The sequence below is a fragment of the Harpia harpyja genome, chromosome 10, assembly GCF_026419915.1.
Source record: "Harpia harpyja isolate bHarHar1 chromosome 10, bHarHar1 primary haplotype, whole genome shotgun sequence".
NCBI classification, from domain to species: Eukaryota; Metazoa; Chordata; class Aves; order Accipitriformes; family Accipitridae; genus Harpia; species Harpia harpyja.
The window spans coordinates 22,338,758-22,358,480 of record NC_068949.1 but is presented as its reverse complement, the minus strand read 5'-3'; the positions used below and the strand labels follow the sequence as shown (position 1 = coordinate 22,358,480).

Below are 19,723 nucleotides of genomic sequence, written 5' to 3'. Positions count from 1 at the left end.
ACTAGAAACATCATGAGGCATTACTTTAGAGGAGAATTACTAAGGATTTGTGTCCTTTTATGTTTGGTTCGGTTTTATCTTGAAGTCTGTGAAAACCACAACCAGATTTCTGTTAGCAGACTGGTACAGTTATGAAAGAATTTGGATATTCTCTGGAGAAATGTTTGAGCTTAAATATACATGTCTCTCTAGAAATATGCATGTGTGCAGAAGAAAAAAAAATGAAAAAACTTGTGAATCCTCTGCTGTGAAGTCCCCTCTGCTGCATTATGGCCTTCTGGCCGTTCTGCAGCTGCTGTATTGATTGAATAGTCATGACGTAGCTAGCTGTTTGGACAAATGAGTTTATCTACATGAAGACAACGTAAGCATTGAATTTGACAAATACTTTATACTAAAAGTACAAAGTACAATATTCTTCTTCTTCTGTTACTATTATACATCTTTTCAGAATAAATTATCAAACACTCTGTGGGTAATTGTTATCAAAAGCAGTCCTTTGTCATTACTGTTCCACTAGATTTTAGACAGCTTGATATTGGTGACTGTAAAAAATATTGCTAATTTCATGCATTTTTAATTTTCTTAATAAGCTGGCATTTAATTTAGCTCATTCCTTCATCAGCTTTCTACAAATGAAAGAAGATTCTGAACATTTTAAATTAGCTGTGACAAAGCTTTCAGTTAGAATTCAGTAAATAATTTTTCTTTCGCTTTTATCATTCCTGGTGCTTTTTTTTTAATTTCACCTCGCTCCCCATTTGTATTCATTTCAGTTTCTGTCTTCATGGTTTATACTTTTCTCGCTTTCCAATTTCTCATATCTGCAAATATGGGTAACTTTTTCCATCTCAGTACTCTAAATGGCCTTTCAGTGCAAAGGAAGATCTGAAACTCAAGCACCTTGCTCTGTTTGCTCCCAGAAGAATAAAAGCAGTAGGCTTTTTCTTCAGATGGATATTTAGACCTCCGTAGAAAGCAAACAAATACTTTGAAGACAGTAGCAACAGACTTTGCTAATTCTGCTTTATTTAGGACATAATAGCAGCAACCTTACCTTCAAAGTTGTGTTGACAGAAGTATGTCCGAAACTGGAATGATTTGCAGCATGGAAAATACCTTGCTCTTACTGTTCAGGTGCCCATTTCCATTGTTCAGATATGTAACTCTCAAATTACTGTTTAGATTGACACGTGTCTTCACCTGGCCTTTGATGTAATCCTGTTGGATTTCTCACAGCGTGTGTCGTATTTCCACAGTTTTGTGTTCTTGTATTGGAGAAGCTTGTTACGGTGTTTTCATCCTTTTAGTTAAAGTAATTCCTTGCTTTACGGGAAGGAGAGTGTAACCTGAGGAAAGAGGAGGTCGTGGGAAGACTCTTTCTGCTCTGGACCTCGAGCATGGCTGGTGTCTCTTTCTTTTGCTACTGATGTTACCTGCAGCCCACCTGGCCAGAAGAGTCATACTGACAAACAACAATAGTTTAGACGTAATAGTCTTTGCTGATATCCCACAGAAATGTATACCTCTGACTTAGCGTGCTGCCTCCCTGCAGTCAACAGGACTAGTCTTGTCCCTAGAGCTGCTTGCATGCTTGATTACCTGTGGGAAGGGAGCCAGTGCAAATATGCCTATTTCATCATGAATCTTGAAGTTTCTGTGAATTTTTCTGAGACTTGCAAGTTCCTTCTTTTTCAGCTAATGAAACAGCTTGTGTAGAATTACTCATCTAATTGGATCTACTAATATTACTTATAAACAGAAAAGGAGGATGCCCGGAAAGCAGACTTGAGTGAATGTAGGGCTAGTTGAATATGGTGTCAATGCAATAGTGTGAAATGTGTTTTCTGTAGAACACCACCGTGGCTTATTCTGTTGTTGCTGAGGTATATTTCATGTGGAAATGTTTGAAGTAAAACTCTGGCTTGTGATTCAAGGTTGTGATATTGGATTTGAGGAGTTACTTACACAGGCATGGTACACAAATATTTCACAAAACCAGTTTCAGAAACAGGGAATGGGTTGCTATGTAAAGGTCATTAATTAGTATTTGCTGACAATGTATCGGAAAACTTTATCTTCTTGAAAAAAGTAAATTAAACTTGCAAATACAATGTGAACACTGTTTTCTGAAGGCTGTTCATTTTTTATTTACATAAATTGCTTCTTAAATAATTTCAATTTACATACTAATATAAATATCAAAGCATTTTGTGTGAAGGAGAGAAGTCTCTGGGTATTACTCAGAATTCAGTGAAGGGAAAGGGATTTTTTTTTCCATTTTGAACTGTAATCATTTCTGTAATGATTGTTTGACCACAGTCAAAGCTGTTCTATGCTCGAAGGATATGGTAACGTAAAGCTACTTGCTGGCTTTATGCTACCTTGGGATTTCATTTACAGTGAAATATTTTTGTGGTTTTTTTTTTTCCTTGTACATTCAGTGGTACAAAGCAGTTGTAACTGTCTCAAGGGCTAGGCTATTTGACTGGAATAAGATAGAAAAAAAAGTATAGCTGTCTGCAATATGATGAAGACTTAGCAGATTTATAGACTTTTCCTTTGCTCTTACAGCTGTATGGTCTGTGAAGCTACATTAAAAGAAATGGGATTATGCTATGGAATTTTAAAATAATAAATCTTCTTAATACTTTGCTAGTAGATCCATACAAGATAAAAATACTTCTTATTTTATGTTGCAAAATATTAAATTTTCTCTGTAGAAAAGTTTTCAAAACAACCACTGTTCTGGTAGAAAATACATGCAAGGTCTGCAAAACGCTGTTATTGAAGGAGAATTTTGGACTTCCTGCTTGGTAGTCCCGTTTTATAATGTCTGCTGAGGCTATTACGTAAAAGATCATCCTTCTCTCTTGCAAAGATAGAAGAGTGGGCAGCTTATCTAAGATTAACCTTAGTTTTGTACTTTGAAGAAATTGAGTGAAATATGGGGGTTAATGGAGAACTTTTTGTTTATGTATTGTAAACTGGACAATTCATACCAAATGTTTGTGGTGTAAAACATAACACATTAGTCCAAGGCTAAGGCCTAGATTGCCTATATCTTGGCTACACAAGTTACAAACGTATAAAATGTATAGTTTCATGGATTACTTCAATAAAGTGCAATTTTAAAAATTCTTGCATGCTTACCTGTTGTTATATCAGGTAGGGGTGGAGTTCATTTTTAATTTGTACCGTGCTTGAAAGGAAGCGTTTTAGTGAAATCACCTGAGGAATAATTGTTCATTATATGTAGAGGAACTCACATGGTCATGAAGACCTCTTCCTTACTGCATAGTAACAGAAGCAGTCAAGAGAAATTGTGGCTAGACCCTATCAGGTATTATGTATTTTTAGGTGCAAAAGCTGTGAATTCTGTAATTCTTTTAGAAATTTCTGAAGCCAAAACACATGTGAAGGCACAGATCAGCTGCCCCATGCAAGCAGAGCAAGTTTGGAAGATGTTAGGGAGGCTGAACAAACTCAGGCTGGCTGCTTAGCACATGTGATGTGACTGCGAGTCGCATTTGTGGCACAAGCATCATAAAGTTAATCTATGAATGACCCTAAGCGACAAATGACCATTTTTTCAGGGGTACCCTGCTTGCTATTGCTCCACTTACGTATCAGGAAGTCTAGAAGTTCCCTGGCAAATAACAAAAAAACCCCATAGTGGTAGGTGATGCCTTGAAGATGTCAGTAACAGTAGAACCTGTGGGTATGTGATAGTACAAGCAAGATGATTGGGCACTTTGGAGTAGTTCAAAGTTTATAAAGTGCTATTGACAAATGCTGCTGAGGTATCGTACATGTTATTTCATAAAAGGCTGTTTAATTTTTTAGAAAAACACCCTTTTGATCCTATCTTGCTGAACTGGTAAAAAGTTAGAAACATTTGATGGTACCTCATCTGGACTCTGGCTTAATATTCATAATATGCAGTTGTATGTTACAAATTACTATAAATATAGATCATGTTAATGTATTATATATATTTTGCTTTACATATTCTTATGTGCTTCTTAAAGCCAGGCAATTATTTATGAGGAAATCTACAACTTGATTTTTTTAAAACTAGATTTATTATTTAAAATACAGTGATGGGACCAAAAGACCAAGCTGTGTTACTACTATTGTTATGTTTGTCTGTGTTGGGATTTCTGGCTGACCCACGCCCCCCCCTTTTCAGTTACAAAACAGAGGTTTGGCTATTAGGCACTGGAATTGTTAAACTAGGAATAATCTATTGTTCAGCATGGATCAAAGGATATAGCCATTATATATCGAAATATACTATTTACATTTTATTAGAGTTCAAAATCCTTCTTTGGGATTTGGGGACCTGTTGTGCTGTGTGTTGCAACAGTAAGGGGGTGGATGCGTTTCAGTTTGACTTTTCAAGACCCTTGATGCACTTTAATAACAAGAATTTTGTAAGCGGTGATTAATTTTTGAGTGTCCAGTTTAGAGAATCTAGGAAATTTGTCCCACATCAGGTATTGAACATAAATATTCCTGTTATCTTCATGTGACACTCTAGGTCCTTGAGCATCATGAACATCTCAAATTTTGGCATCGTCTCTTTTGTGACACCCAAAAATCAGAAACAGTTGAAAAGTTTGGCTCTAATTTTTCTAAGTACAATGTTCCCATTTTGTAGATGGAGAGGAAGGGAAACTAAGGCTAATAACCACATGATTAGGAAGTTGTAAAGTTTTAAATATTTAATTAGAACTGACACAGCAATACTTAACAGAACAACAGAACTCACTTTTGGCGAAAACAACCTCTTCTGACATCAGTTTCATGAATCAGTGTTTCTGGTGCTGGTAAGTTAACAAAGTAAGTGCCAAATCTGCAGGGGGTAGCAGTAACTTTGACAGTCAAATGAAGAGCAAGCGGTTAGAAAGAGCCAGGATAGGAACCTGGCCTTACCCATGCTTTTCCTTTCTGATACGGCAGTTCTGCTTGAATGACAGGCGGACAAGAAACAGGTTAGGCAACGCAGGGCTGCCCTTTTTTTCCCCGCAAAGGGAGGCAAACAGGCCCACATCTCGTCCGCGTCTCCGCTCTTGCCCTCTGGCAGGTTGGAAAGATCAGAGTCGTGTCCGGTAGCCGCGTCCCACAGGTGTTCCAGCCGTTCCAGCGACCCGGGGATGCAGTAGATCTCCTCCCGGGAACTGGAGTGAGAGCCCGCATCCGCCGGGTGAGCCGGCCCTGCCCCGGCACCCGGTTGCGCGGGGACGTGGTCTGCGCTGGCCGTGGGTGCGGCGGCTGAGGAGGAAGGCTTCCCGGAAGGTCACCTGCGGCGGCGTGAGAGTCTGACCCGACACGCAAATAAAAAGAGTGGAAACGCGGTCTTGTCGCGTGTGTAACACTCGCGTGTCGGGGGAGGCGTCAGTCAGCGGTCGGGGCGGACGAGCGCTCCTGGGGGGCGGGGGCGGCGGGCAGGCGCCCGGGGCGGGAGCAGCCCCGGCCGGGGGGCGGTTGCGGTCCCCTTGGAAGCGCAGCAATTTCCACGGCCCCGGGCCAGCTGAGGGACGGCGGTGCCAGGGGCTCCGCTGGCCATCTTTAATGTGGGCAGTACGGCTGGCACTCCGCACCTCTTCGCTACCTCGATTAAACGTTTTTTTTAATTAGCACTGGCGACCGTCACTGCCTCCTCGGGCCGGGGGAGGGAGGTGACAGCGGCAGGAGCAGGAGGAGGAGGTGTGCGGGAGGCGCGTGCTCTCTGCCCGTACCAAAGATGGCGGCCAGGGAGCCCAGGGCGCCGGGCAGGCGGCGCCGCTCGGTACCGTGAGCTTCCGAACCGGGGCGCGGGGCCGGTCGCCAGCGCCCCGAGGCCGCCGCCGCCGCCGCCTTCCGGGGCTCTTCGCGCCCCGCCGCCGCGGAGGGCCCGGGCCCGCCCCCGCCGGCCGCCCAGCCAATGGCGGGACGCGCGGGCGGGCGGGGCGGGGCGGGGGCGCGCGGGTGGGTCGGCCGAGCCGTGGCCGGCGGCTCAGTCGCGGCCGAGGCGGGCGGCGCGCGGGGCGGCAGGCGCAGTGGCCGCAGCTGCCGGCGGGCGCGGGGAGCAGAGGCGACGCCGCTGCCAGCGGGGTTCTGCCGCCGCCGCCGCCGCCGCCGGCCGGGCGGGGAGCCATGCCCACCCTCAGGTAACGCCGAGCCCCGACGCGGCTCCCGCAGCCCAGCCCGGCGCCCCGGGGGAAGGGGCGGTGGGCGCTGATGCGCTCCCGGTCGCGGGGCGGGGGCGCCCGGCGCGGTATTCCGCCGGAGCTCGGCTCTTCCCTCCTTCTCCACCCGCGCAGTTAGGGTGCGGGGTAGCGCGGCTTCGTATCCCTCCCTCCCTCCCTCCCTCCGCCGCGAGTTGGTTTTGCGGCCGCACGCCGCCGCCCCGCGCCCCCAGGGCGAGGAGGGAGAGCCGTGCCGGTTCCCTCCCGGCCCCTCAGCCCGGCGGGCCGCCCGCGCGGTTGAGGGGGGTCACCCGCTCCCGGGGCACGCGGAGTTTATTTCTGGCGGGCAGGTGGGCGCGCGCCCGCGTCGCCGACCGCCGCCAACGGTCGCCCCGGCTGGGGGCTTGCGGCGGCGCCGGGCGATGCCGCTCCTCAACGGCTCGCCCGTCCCGGCCAGCCCCGGCGCGGCCGCCCGCCCCTGCCCGGGCGGGAGCCCCGAGGAGCGACGCGCCGGGCTCCCGGACCGGGCGGCGGGCGGTCAAGCGCGGGGCGGCGGCCGGGGCGCGGCCGGGGGTTTCGTGCGGCGTCGCTCTGCGGCGGTGCCGCTGTCAAAGGTAGCGCCTGAGCGCGGGCGGCCACCTTCCGCGGCGGGGTCCCGCCCGTGGGGGTGGGAGGACGGATGTCGTGGGACTCCGGCAGCCGCCTTTGAACCTTAAAGCATCGCGGTAGCGTGCCATGACTGGAACCTGGTTTTAAATGAAGCCCAAATAACGAGAACCAGGGTAATGATGACAGGCTAGGCTCTTAGCAGTCTGTTGGAGCTGCGGTGGTGTCAGTTTATCAGCGATAAATGAAGAACGACAAACCATTAACATTCAGTGAAAGAAATTATTACAAACAGTTTTGCCTCCTAAAACACTTCATCTGAAGATGGGGTGGTATTGTGAACTGGTAGCCTTCATCATGTAGTTATTTTGATCAGTCCTTCAGTTGCTAAAGAAATGCCTAAAATTATAGGCTCCGAGTTCAGTGATGATTCAAGGCAACTCTCCCATCTCCTCTCTCCACCCTCAAAACTCGATGTATCAGATTTCACACTGTTTCTGACCGAGGAGTACAGATGGTAACTCTTTGAAATTGCAGTAGTATCTCACTATCGGAGCTTGTGGAGTTAGCGCAGCTGTGTAAGGAGCTTGGTAGTGGTGGAACAGTTTGTTTTTTTCTGCGGCAGCCTTGCTTACATAAGGCCAAGGCTGTTAGGCTTGGCTTCTAAGTTGGAACCTGTGAATGTGTCACTCTGGAAGACTCCGAAAGTTTCATAATGATTGAAATCTTCACTAAAGATGCTTCTCTAAGTCAGTATGCCAACATGTAACTCCTTAGCCAAATATTGCATTTACTTAATACCTAAGTAAGGAAAGCATGTGAGCAGTCCTACAGGCTACTTGTATGTTTAAGGTCTATACGCTAAAGTGATTTGCTGACGAGTGACGCAAGGGAAATTGTCTGAACTCTGGAATCATGGAATAATAGTTCTGAGCTACTTTTAGTGTCAGACAAGTTATGGTTAACAGTAAATGTCATCTCATTCACATTTATGTTGCGTAGGTAAGTGAGATGAGAGAAGGATGTTCTTAGTCGAGAGCTTATAGCTATTGAAATGCTATGAATCTGGTACTATTGCTGTTTTGTTTTAACTACATGTATAAATGATTTTTGATAAATTGAAATCTTGTGTATATGGGGTTTAACTATGGTCCTTTGTGACTGAAATGGATATGCTGAGAACAGGGTTAAAACATGCCTTGTTTGGCCATACTTTTGAGGGCATAATCAAACCCTATAGAAGTACTAACATTTTAGATCTTATGAAACCATACCTTATATTTGTAAATGGAAGACTAGGCAGGCTGTCATGCAATTGGGACACCCAGATGTCCCAACCGTGTTTTATTAAGGCTTTCTGACTGTAAAATATCTTAGCATAAGAATTTAATATTAAGTGTAGGTTACAGCTGCACAGCAGTATGAGGCTGTTATAGAGCAATAAAAAAGGTGAAATTTTCAACTTGGCTTCCTTTACTATTAGTTACTATTATGTAGATGAGGGGGTTTTTTTGCAGCAATTAACAAGGAAAAAGTATGAAATGTTTTTTAAGAAATAATGGGATATCTTTTTTTTTTTAAGCAAGACATGCCAGTGTCCGAAGGCTCATAATATTCCTCTGTCTCTGTGCCAGTAGCTAATAATATGCTTTCACTGATATTTTGATGTTGCACTTCCACTGAAGTGCACAGTAGCATGGGATGATAACAATATTGTATGATAGTTAGATACAGTACTGCTAATCTTCAGCAGCCAACTTGGAACAGGACCTTATTTTTAAAAATGCCTGCAACAGTAGAGCATTAGTAATGTATAACTATGATATTGGACACAGCTTTCCAGATAATTCGGTTACAGTTAATTTTGTTGACTTCTTAAAAATGAATAAAAGGTAGCTCAGTACTGATGTGGGGTTTTTTGTTTTGTTGAGTTTTTGGTTTGTTTTTATCCAGTTTGGTTTCATTTCATTACTTCTGCAACTTATGATAAGAGTAATATGTGGAACACTGACTATTTGTGAAAAATCAATCGAACAAAATGCCGTAATTGGCAGGTAAAGATTTATTTATATTTAATGAATTATATTGCTTGAACTTATAATTACAACTCGCTCTTCATCTAGTCCAAAGTTAAATAACAAACTCATAAAATATATTTCTTGTTGTCAAAAATTTAGAATGCAAATGCAGCGTACATCTATGCTTTCTGTAAAGTAAGTTACCATTGTTGCTGTAGTTTTGCCTGCTAGATGGACAGCCTATTTCTGCGTCCAAACAAGCTTTAGATTTGTATGAACATCTTATTCTTAGTTTAGAGTTTTAAAAGTTTATATACTGTTCATATATATATATGTAGTCTGTGTGTATGTATATGCATATATATATATATACACACACACATATGTACTGAGTGTGTTAGTTATATGTCCTTAATTTGTGCAGGTGGTGGAGTCGTTGCTTATTTCTTGAAGAGCTGAGCCAAATACTCTTTTGCAATAGGTTAGTCAAGTTAAGCAAGAACATCCTTCTCGGATCATTAGATACCAGTACTCCCATGCAAGAGAAGGGACTGGAGAGAGTCAAGGAGGCTGTGGAGTACATAAATGTTTGTTCAGTGTCTGTTGCAGAGACAAATTTCCCAAATAACCTATGTATTGTGAAATCTCACATTTCGGGAAACTATTGCTGCTTCCTCACTATGTTTCACATCTAGTTGGTTAGAAATAATCTGTGAAATTTTGATCAATGGAGGTATCCAGTGTGACTGAACAGCAAACATAAGGCCAATAAGGTTCACATGTACTGCTGAATGTGTTAAACTTGGTGAGAATGTAACAGTTTAACATCTCAGTTTCCTGCTCCCAAGACTTGTAAATTTAGCATTCTTCAGGATCCTAAATATTATGTTTAATTTTATGCTTTTACAATATGCGGCTTTACAGAGTATATGTGATTTTTTTTTTTATTTTTATTTTTTAATTTTTATTTTTACAGAGGAGCAAACTGTAGCCAGGTAACTGCTATAGCTAATGTTGTGCCACAAAAAAGTGTAGTAGTGTAACAGTGCAGATACTTTGCAGCCCCTCAAGAAGGAAAGGGTGATTTCTACTGCACTGAAATGTAGCCAGTTTTGGGTTAATCAGGTTGAACATGCTCAGGATTTACATAGACAAGTCTTTAACAGTAGAAACACTGGACTTTCCAGATTGTGGTTCACAAAGCTTGTATTAGAAAACACTGATCACAGCGGTGATCTTAAATGTCTGCTTAAACTTGTTGAATTTTTAAAATTTGTGACTTGAAAAGAGATTGTTTAGACTTTTCCCATTTTCCCCAGAAAGGTATTTTTTTACCAAATGCAGTGTCCTGTCAGTTAAGGAATGACACAACTACAGTCTCCAGTACAAACGGAGTGTATGGACTTTTCTCCTTTTTGCCAATGGAATGTTAATATCTAGTTTTAAGCATGGAAGTTCTAGTACCTTGGAACTTAGTTAATTCAAACATCTAGCTGAAACAACCAAAAAAGTAGAAATACATGTTAACTGAAAACACAAGGCTAGCTATTAGTATATATTAGCTCATGTATTCGAATTATTTGCAAAAATAACTTGTGTTATAACCTGTGCACTTCTTTTCTTCATAGAAATCAAACAGTTAATGTACTCAAAGTTTTATGTGTTTGAAAAGCTGTCAAGTTCTACTATCCTACATTTGGTTGTGAGAAACAATTATACTGAAGTTGGGGAGAGTGTGCCCAGAAGTTTCAGGGGAATGTTTCTGAACATATACTTACCAGCCTAGTGATAGCTACCTTGGCTTTTAAAACTTTCCATCCCAGATGGCACCCTACTACACAGCCTCTGGAATACTTGAATGGGGATGATTATAAAATGCTGTGGGAGGAGGAAGGCTTGGGGATGGAACAGGACATGTTGTATGTGATGTAAAGAGCTGCCTGGATTAAATGACACTGAAAGTGCTAGTTCCTGCTGCTGCTGACATATTGTGAGTTTGTATGCACATTATTGGCTTGTTAGAGCTTCTGTGGATGCTAAACCAGTACAAAGTTGCTCTCGTGCTCCTTCAAGTATATTGACCAGTATGTTCTGCAGCCTGCAGCTTGTTAAATGTTTGGTAGCTTCTATTTTGCTTTTCCATTGAACAAAATAACTTCTTCATAGGTAGTGACGTCAACGTGTCAGCTGTGTTTCAGAGAGTTTTTGAAGTCCAGCTGCTGTTTTCTGGCATGCCATACACTTAAGTGCTGATACTTGTCTTATATAGAAGTTACCCATGATACGCATTGTTTTTTTCTTAAGTGTAGGTATAAAATTATTGATGTGTAGAATTTCACAGAATGTGAGAATCAGCTAAACATCAAGTACAGAAGCGTACAGTTTGGGACAAATCTGCATTCAGCACTTTTAGAATTCTGACTTGTTCATTCATTGTCCTACAATACTACTGATGCAATACTTAGTTTTTAAAATGGAGAGAATGTCCTATCTTGGGGTTCCAGCTGCAATCCCCTTTATCCTTATGTCTTCTTAACTGTCACCCATCTCTCCCTCTTCTTTTCTTCTAGCTAGATATAACTTATGGTTATGCTATTTAGAAGAATCAGTACTTCTTTTCACACTGACAAAAGTATTTAGTGAGTCTTACAGGTTTTTACTAAGCAGATGTTACCTGTCTCAGGAGCGAGCTGGATTTCTGGCTCTGTCTTGACAAAACAGGGTCTTCCACATTTTACACACAGTGAAATAGGCTGTAAAGGCCTGTCTTTAAAACTACTACAAAAAAATAGGATACATAAAGTGTGGTTTGCTGTGTCTCAATATCAAGGTTATTAATCATGTTTTCCACTTCTTCACTTCCGGTCTTCAGAATTCAGCATTTAATGGAAGCTAATGTGGCATTGTAAAGAGGAAGAAGTTTGACTGTGTACTTTCGACAAGTAGCTTCAAATTTGACAAATAATTGTCAGCTAAGGGCTGTTCATAGCACATGTGAGAGGAAATAAGTGAATGAGTTTCCAACCTCTGTTGGACACAATTCATGAGATTGTTCTGTATCATCCCCTTTCTGCTTCTTTTATTTTCTTTTTTTCTTATCCTGCTGAGTAGAAATTAATAAGATCTATCATTTAGTAGGCAGATGCCAAGTCTAAAACATTTATCTTGCTCTAAATGGGCTAGAACAATTGAAAACTCGCTCACTTTCTTTGAGATTCAGCTGACACTGTTACGCAGCTTTGGATCCAACTGCAGATAAACTTTGGATCTGACTGCAGTGTTACAGTAGTACTTTTGGGGGGATGGAGGGATGGAATATGCTTTCTCTGCAAATACTTGATAGAGATGTAGTAAAGAGGGAGATGTATTTGGTGGTCATACTGAAGCTACCTTTGGTGGATAGAGCAAGGGCTTGCCTTGCCAGTTGGAGGCAGCAGGTGTTAGCTTAGCAAGGAATGTGATGGGTTTGGATGCAGTTTTAGGCAGCCTTCAAGAACAGCTGCACTAACTCCTACTTGACACTAGGCCACATATCTAATCCTTTGGTATTACTGCATTATCACCCAACTACATGCTAGTCAGGAAAATGTAACACATGGTTTCTGAATGAATCTAAAAAAAACAGTTAAAGCTGGCTCTTTCAGCTGTTTACAGTATCTCTGATGTCTTGTTTTTATGTGGCAGAAGTCATGGTAATGAATTTCAAATTGATTAAAAAGTACATATGTTCTTATCAGTAGATGGCTATGCTGTTTAAGATGGCTGGCAATGCAGAATCCTTAGTCTCTTAAGTTTATTAAAACAGACTTAAATTGTTAATTATTGGTCAGTAGCAGAGTAAACCCAGCAACTAAGTCTGTTCAGTGAAATTCTTACAACCTGATCTGATGCTCCCCCTGTCTAAAATCTGGTATTAGAACCTGAATGCAATCCTTTAAAACAACAGAATGTACCATGCAGCTCTAATTCTTTATCTGAGTGAATGATAGCTTAACAGAATATATACCTTTATATATCATTGACTGCTTGCAGTCTGTGTATTGATCAAAGATTACTGTGGGATAATACTTCACTCAAATTTGACTCTGTCTATATGTCAGGTCTCCATGTGGCTACTGCGCTGGGCAAAATGTGTATCTCTCTAATAGAAAGTAGTCTTCAACATATTATACTAGAACAATAAACTAATGCTGAGCTAACTTGAAATAATTGATTCTCTTACAGTGAAAATGTCCTGTTTGGAATGGGAAATCCTCTGCTTGATATCTGTGCAGTTGTGGACAAGGACTTCCTTGACAAGTAAGTCTGGATGTCTCTTTTTTTTTTTTTTTTATGTCAGTTTTGTTTCCAGAATGATGCCTATAAATAAATGGATGACTACCTGCTTGTGTAATGCTAAGTTTGTGCTGATCTCTCTGGGATTCTGGCCTTACGCTGGAAGAAGCCAATATTGTATCAGTCATTTGATTGTTCTAGCTATATGAAGCTGTGGTGGTGGTCTCAATGAAAAACTTCAGTGTTTTCATGTGGTTTTGGTGTTTATTGTTTTCTATCAATTGTTTATTCTAGTCTCTTCACGCTGTCTTTGCCAGCCTTTAATTGGAAGCAACCATCAATGTCAGTAAGATGTAGGTAGCTCTTGCATGAATACTTGTGTGCTACTTCTGGTGTACTATTACAGTGTTCTTTTCTTTCTTCATTGATGACTTTGGGGCAAATAAGCCATTTCTGTAACACAGCAAGGAAAGCTGTGCAAGTGTACCTTCTTTTTTTAAAAAATATATTCCAATTTATCAGTCAAGAACAGGACCACTTCTTATCACGTGGTCTGTTATCTTGCTTAAGCCTAGTTGTTATGCTACCATCCATATAACCATATTGCTGAATTGCTGTTTGTGTATTGCTGTTGGCATTAAGCTTGCTCGTTCTCTGATCAGCTTAGAGATGTGTCTTTTCAGAGGTGTAAATTATAGTTGCTCTTCTAAATCCTTCTGCATGAGCTCACTTTCTTCCAGTTGTTGCTGCTTTGTTTCTCTTGTTTGCAAGTGATCAGTAAGTTGATTTCATCTTTCAGAGTGCTCCAAATTCTTAATTTTTAAAGTTACTGATTTTTTTTTCTCTAGTTGTTCTTTTAGTTATTAATGGGAGTACTGGATCAAGAATGAATTTCACATTACCAAATAAAGGACAGGTGCAGAGTTTTTATTTGTGAATGTGTACTGTCAGCCACAAATCTTTTGTTCTGAAGCTTTTAATAATAGCAGTAATCTGTTTTGCAATGGATATTTTATCACTCAAGTTTTACCTAAAGGTGTTTAAGTGAGAGCCTGAATATTATAAGCTGAAGGCAAAAAATGTAATGGAGTGTATCAATCTCAAAAACATCTGGAACTTTGAGCACTCGAGATACAGACTTGATTTCTGAAAACGTAAATTATTCTGATGTAATTCTCTGCCTTATGTTTCTACTGAAATAACTTGAAAACCAGTCTCTGAACATAAATAATGCCCCTGCCCAGCAATACCCCCCTCAACTAATCCTTATAAATTGCTGTCATAAAAGAGGTGGTGGGATCTATATTGCAGCCCTGAAATCCTGCAAGAGTGCATTGTGCTTTTTGCTGGACCTGATGTGCTCTGCAGAATTTAATTTAATTTAAAAATTAGAAGTCTTATGTATTAAAATTTGAGTCCTGTCAGACAAGTTAAATTATCTCTTGGAACAGCATATGCTCTGTGAGCATTTCTTTCCTGCCAAAATGCCTTTGTGGAGTATTGCATTATTTAAAGCAATAAGCAGTCCTCCAACAACAGTTTCACAGGGGACCTGCTGATAGTGTGATAGCTCTTGTAATAACCTGAAAACTGAGAAGCTTGTCTACCTTCTTCACACGTACCTGATTTTTATTTCTAGTTCCCTATTTGTGACTGTATGCATAGTAGTCCATTTAACAAACAGACGAGCATGTTCTACTCTAAGTCCAACTACCTTTTGCAATGCTTCCTGAAATGGGAGTCAAATCCCACGCTTCCTCAGCTTGTGAAGGGAGATAAAATAGAAAACCCAGCTGTAGACCAACTGCTAGAATAAAGTTATTCAAATGCTGCAGGGAGGTGCAAGAACATAGGCATTTCAGAACTGTGAAGCATTTGACAGAGAAATTGTTGGTCATACCGGACTAGTCTCTCTGTTTTTTCTTGTCAAACAAGACGTGCATCCACCTCTAGCCACATGGTGTCAGCTCTTGGTATCTTGGCAGTGATCAGGTAACTGGAGTCTGTGTCTCACCTCTTCAACTGGATGGACATGTTTAATGGGGCCATCAGGCCAGCCAGGTTCTGACTTGAGAAGGTAGCTTAGTAAAATGAGGAAAGAGTTTAGGTAAACACCTATAAGAATTCTATACATTTAATTTTTTCACTGTTTCTGTTAGTTTATCATCCTCTCTTGTGTAACCAGTTTTAAGACTAACTACCTTTGTTCAGAATAAAGGACTTGATGTTGCAAGTTTATTCAATGTATATTGTCAATGAAATGAGAGAGTATTAAAATGAGTCCTTTAACCAGGACATTACATTATTTTTGTAACTTCTGTTAAGAAAATGCACATGGAAACAGCATAAGATTGTGTAGGAAGTCTCAAATGGTCCTTTTAACAATATTTAAATGGCCCACAATCCTTGTTATAAATAAACCTGAAAATGAATACGTGATGCAGTCCTGCCCCTGCCAGATTCAAACCAGCTTGCTGCCATGTAATACTGGTTTGAGGATATGAGCAGTATTGGAGGGTTGGGTGGGTATTTTTGGCTTGGGTTGTTAGCACAGCCCTGTAACCTTTCTTTCGAGGTGGATTTTGGTTTAATCTGGGCTCCAAAGTCTTTTGCTCTCTTGACAAGTTTTGGAAAGCTTTAAGCCATTCCTAGACTATTTCTGGGAGGGGTGGTCTTAATTTATATCACAGTAGAATTTCACTGTGCTTGTCTGAGCTTTTCAGACCACATCAGCAGTCTGGCATTACCCGAGTCAGAGGAGCTTTGGCCTCTGCAGGTAGTTACGTTTTCTGGGTCTCATTTCATATCTCTCTTCAGGGAGACAATCTGAAAAAGTGTTAGCAATGTTGATGGCACTGTTGAAAGCTGGTGATACCCAAAACCACTTCAGTTTCTGTTCACAGAGCTGGAGAGCAGTCTTGAAGTAAATATAATCCATTGTATGTCCTGGGTTTTTATGAGTATCTACATGAAAGAAATATCAGAAATGCCTCCCCCCCCGCCCTTAATTTGCATTAACTCCATAACCTAACAGTATTTATTTTTGTTTAATTTTTCTGGGATATAGGTGGTGGCTCAAAGAGCAGCTTTTTATGGGTGGGAGGGGAAAGAAGAGAAAAAGGATTGATGCTTTCTGGGTGAATTGCTAACTATAGCTGCACTAATCTGTGAAAGTAATTTTGCTAACAGGTATTCATTAAGGCTTTTGGTGTACTCGGTTCTACCCATGACATTTAATAGGAATTATTCTTTTACCTACTGAATCTATAACAGGCATTTAAGAATAATTTAATCTACACTATGCATATTAAACTCTAATAAAGCGGGCAAAGAAATTCTGATTAACATGGCAGTGATGTTTTAAGACTCCATAGAAACTCAGTACTGTTGACTCCTGTAAATACTCCAATGTCCTGCTGTTAAAAGTTAGGAAATGGCATCTGTTTCATTGCTCCCTCTAGAGCACTCTGTTTTGCAAATATTTAATTTTTGACACTTACCTAACTATATAGTTAATTTTTATGCTGTAGAGATCTGGTCATTACTTGTCACCTCAAGTGCACATCCAGTGGTTGAGAATCGTGTTCACAGAACGGACAAATCTCTTGCTGTTGTCCAACATTTGGGTCTATAACTGCATGAACTGAGGAGGCGGAGAGAATCATTATTGGCAAATTCATGTTGACAGAGTTGTTATGCTAGTTTTGGAACTTCTGAATATGTGAAAACCTTGTATCTTCCCTAATTAGCCAGTGGGAAGGTGAGGAAAATATTTGTAGTTGCCAGCACCTGTATAAGCATGTAAATATCTTTCAGTCCATGCTCTAAAAAAGGACTGGAGATAGAGGGGAAATTATGATATATGTCCTATTTGTCACATCAAGGTTAAGGATGCTTATTGCTTTATTTCACTCTATTTTCTGGGCTCTTGACCAGAGCCATGATCTCATGAAGTGAGGTATGTTACTACTCTGAATGCGGAATTCCATTATATTCATCAACTCTAGACTGATTATTTGATCACCGTCATTGTCCAGGCTTACAAGTTGCTATTTGATTACTTATCGGTTGTCAAAGCAGCCAATTCTTTTTCTCCTTATGTGTGTTTGGGTTTTTTCCTACTTAAAATCAGGTCTATGGCAATCTTTGCACAAGTTCATTGAAAGCGCTCAGTAAAGATCTGTAGTTTTTAATAGCTTTCATGCCCTGTATCATCTGCTCCTTAGTTCTCTTCCCTGCCTTCTCTGTGACACTGTTGTAAATACAAACTATCTGTAAACCAAGAAATGGGTTTATAATCTTTTTATTCTTCACTGGAAAAACAGGTTTGAAGAAATGGGAGAGGAAGAATGAATGGGGTCTTCAAAGTGTGTTTGTGTTTTGGAGTGGTGGTGATGGTTACTGTATGAAAAGAGAACATCATCACACTGAAGGAAGAAATGCTGTCATTTTGATCTGTAATTTCACAAGTATGGGTAGGGATCTCCTGCGCTGTGCTACCAACTTGGCTGCAGCACTGGAAGTGGTTCGGTCATTACTGGAGATCCCAAGATGCTTGCTTATTCTCTACCTTTCTTCACTGCAGAGTACTGTTGGAGGGTGATGGATTAGTTACACACAAACTTTATTAACAGAGCAGTGTTGGCATCTGGTAAATTAAACTTTCTAGTTTGAGACTGGTTTAGTGCTTGCTGTGATATAAGTGAAGATGATGTACATATTTGATCTTTTTTCCACTGTTGTGGGAATTTGCATTATAAATTAGGAAAAGGTTTGAGAAGCAGCTGAAATGAAAAACATCTGCTTACTTGAATTAAATTTAGGTTGGTCTGTGTAACTGTGGCTTTAGCCGTTCTATCATGTGTTACTCTCAACATTTTCAGTTTGTTACCTTTGCTTGTATCCAACAGAAGCCTTTGTAACTTCTGATAGCACAAAAAAACCCCAAAACCCAACAAAACAAAACACCACTCATGCAGTTAACTCTAATAAAGTGGCAAAGGGTGTAAATAGCTTTTACACAATCAGAAGTGATTCTTTGTTCACCAAACTCAGGTTTCAACACAGTCTTAAGGCTTCAATGCAAAACAAGCCCTTCCCAAAAAACACATGCTGGAGTGAGCTTGAAGACTGAGAAAGACAAGTGGTGATTCAGTACTAGGAGGCTTCAGGATCAAAGATTTAAGTGGGGAAAGAAACCCCCAAACTTACAGCTTTTTCAGTTTCACTAATGTGTTTACTTTGACTCTGTGTGCTTCATCGACCCTCTGGGACAGGTTAATGGGTTTTTGTATTGCTTTGAGTTAGGGATTGTGTTATTTGTCTGTACAGTGCTGAATGTTTGGAAAGTATATAGTAATAACTTTAAGACTTCTCCCTGAAAATTAACCCGTTTTTTTTTTTTTTAAGAAGATAGCTTGCTATATGATGTTCCATTGTTTCAATAATCCTCATAAAAGATTGCTACTAAAAGTATCTGTTGCATTGGCTCATTTGGCAGAGAAGTTGAACAGCTGAGGGTTTTATTATTACCTTGTGGTTTTGAGTTGTATCTGTAGAAGTCAATTTAGCTTATCTCAGGGTCTGAACATTGTTGAAACTTCTGAGCCAAATTGCATCATCTAACTGCTGGTAAATTATAAAAACTTCAGTGTTTGCTTGCAAAAACTTAGGGTAATGATGGCTGTCTTAAAAAGGTCCTCTCAGTACTAATGCACATATAAATTTGGTAGTATTCCTGACAACATAATTAGAGCTTTCTACAAGCCTGATAATTTCTCCTAGTGCATTTAGTTAAATGTGTAGTTTCAATGAGTGAAAGATTTTAGTTAAGCTCCATTCGGAAAAGGCTATTTGAAAAATCTACCTATGCAATGACAGAGTTTTGCATGAGGAGTTGTAATGTTTTCAGGGTATACTGAGCTTGAGCAATGATTATAGAAGAGCTTGTAACTACTTATTTACCTGTAAAATAAGATGTAAGATGTTCATGAATAGGAAATGCTCCACTCCTTGTTATCTCTTCTTTATTGTGTATTTTCACTTTCTTAAATACTTGCCTAGTAATAAACTCTAAATCATAACTTCATTTTTTTTATTTTTCCATTTCTTCAGAAAACTTGCTTATTTAATACATGTCAATAGAATATGTCCAGTTTTTGGATTAGTGGTTTTCTTTAAAATAACCTTGAGACACATGACAGACTGACACACACACAGAGCTTATCTGTATTTTCCCTTGAGCCCCAAGTAAAAATTTGTTTAACAAAACTTTGGGAGTTGCATTACAAGGCAAATGATGAAATATTGGGTTCCATTTGCCTCCTCCATGCAAACAAGGAACTGCAAGTGGAAGAGCTCTATGAATTAAGTGTCTCTTTTTAACTAGGCAATAACATTAAATGAAAAGACCCTTGCTGAAGATGTCTTTGATGGAGGAAGCTGGGTTTTTCAGTAGAGAACTGGAGTTCATCCAAACTAGATGGTAAAAGTTTCTCTTTGAAAGTGGTACTTGCTGTTTGTACTGAAAAACTTTTCATCTTAGTGTTTCCTGATTGCAGAATTACAGGATTGATTTTTATTTAGGATACAGTAGATAAAAATTGTGATTCACGTTTTCGGTATGGTTGCAGGCATTCTTTTTAATTACAG

The 19,723-nt window shown here is 40.6% G+C and overlaps 1 protein-coding gene across 4 annotated transcripts in view; it reads left to right on the top strand.

Annotated features, from left to right (window-relative positions):
* Positions 1-19,723, top strand: part of ADK (adenosine kinase) — a 298,735-nt gene that overhangs the window by 3,154 nt on the left and 275,858 nt on the right. For 3 of the 4 annotated variants that reach the window (XM_052799044.1, XM_052799045.1, XM_052799042.1), the window contains exon 2: positions 13,022-13,096. In XM_052799044.1, the coding sequence (XP_052655004.1) occupies positions 13,022-13,096 (75 nt within the window). Of the gene's footprint in view, positions 1-6,022; positions 6,156-13,021; positions 13,097-19,723 lie in introns of those variants that run through there. The other variant, XM_052799043.1, reaches the window with a different exon arrangement.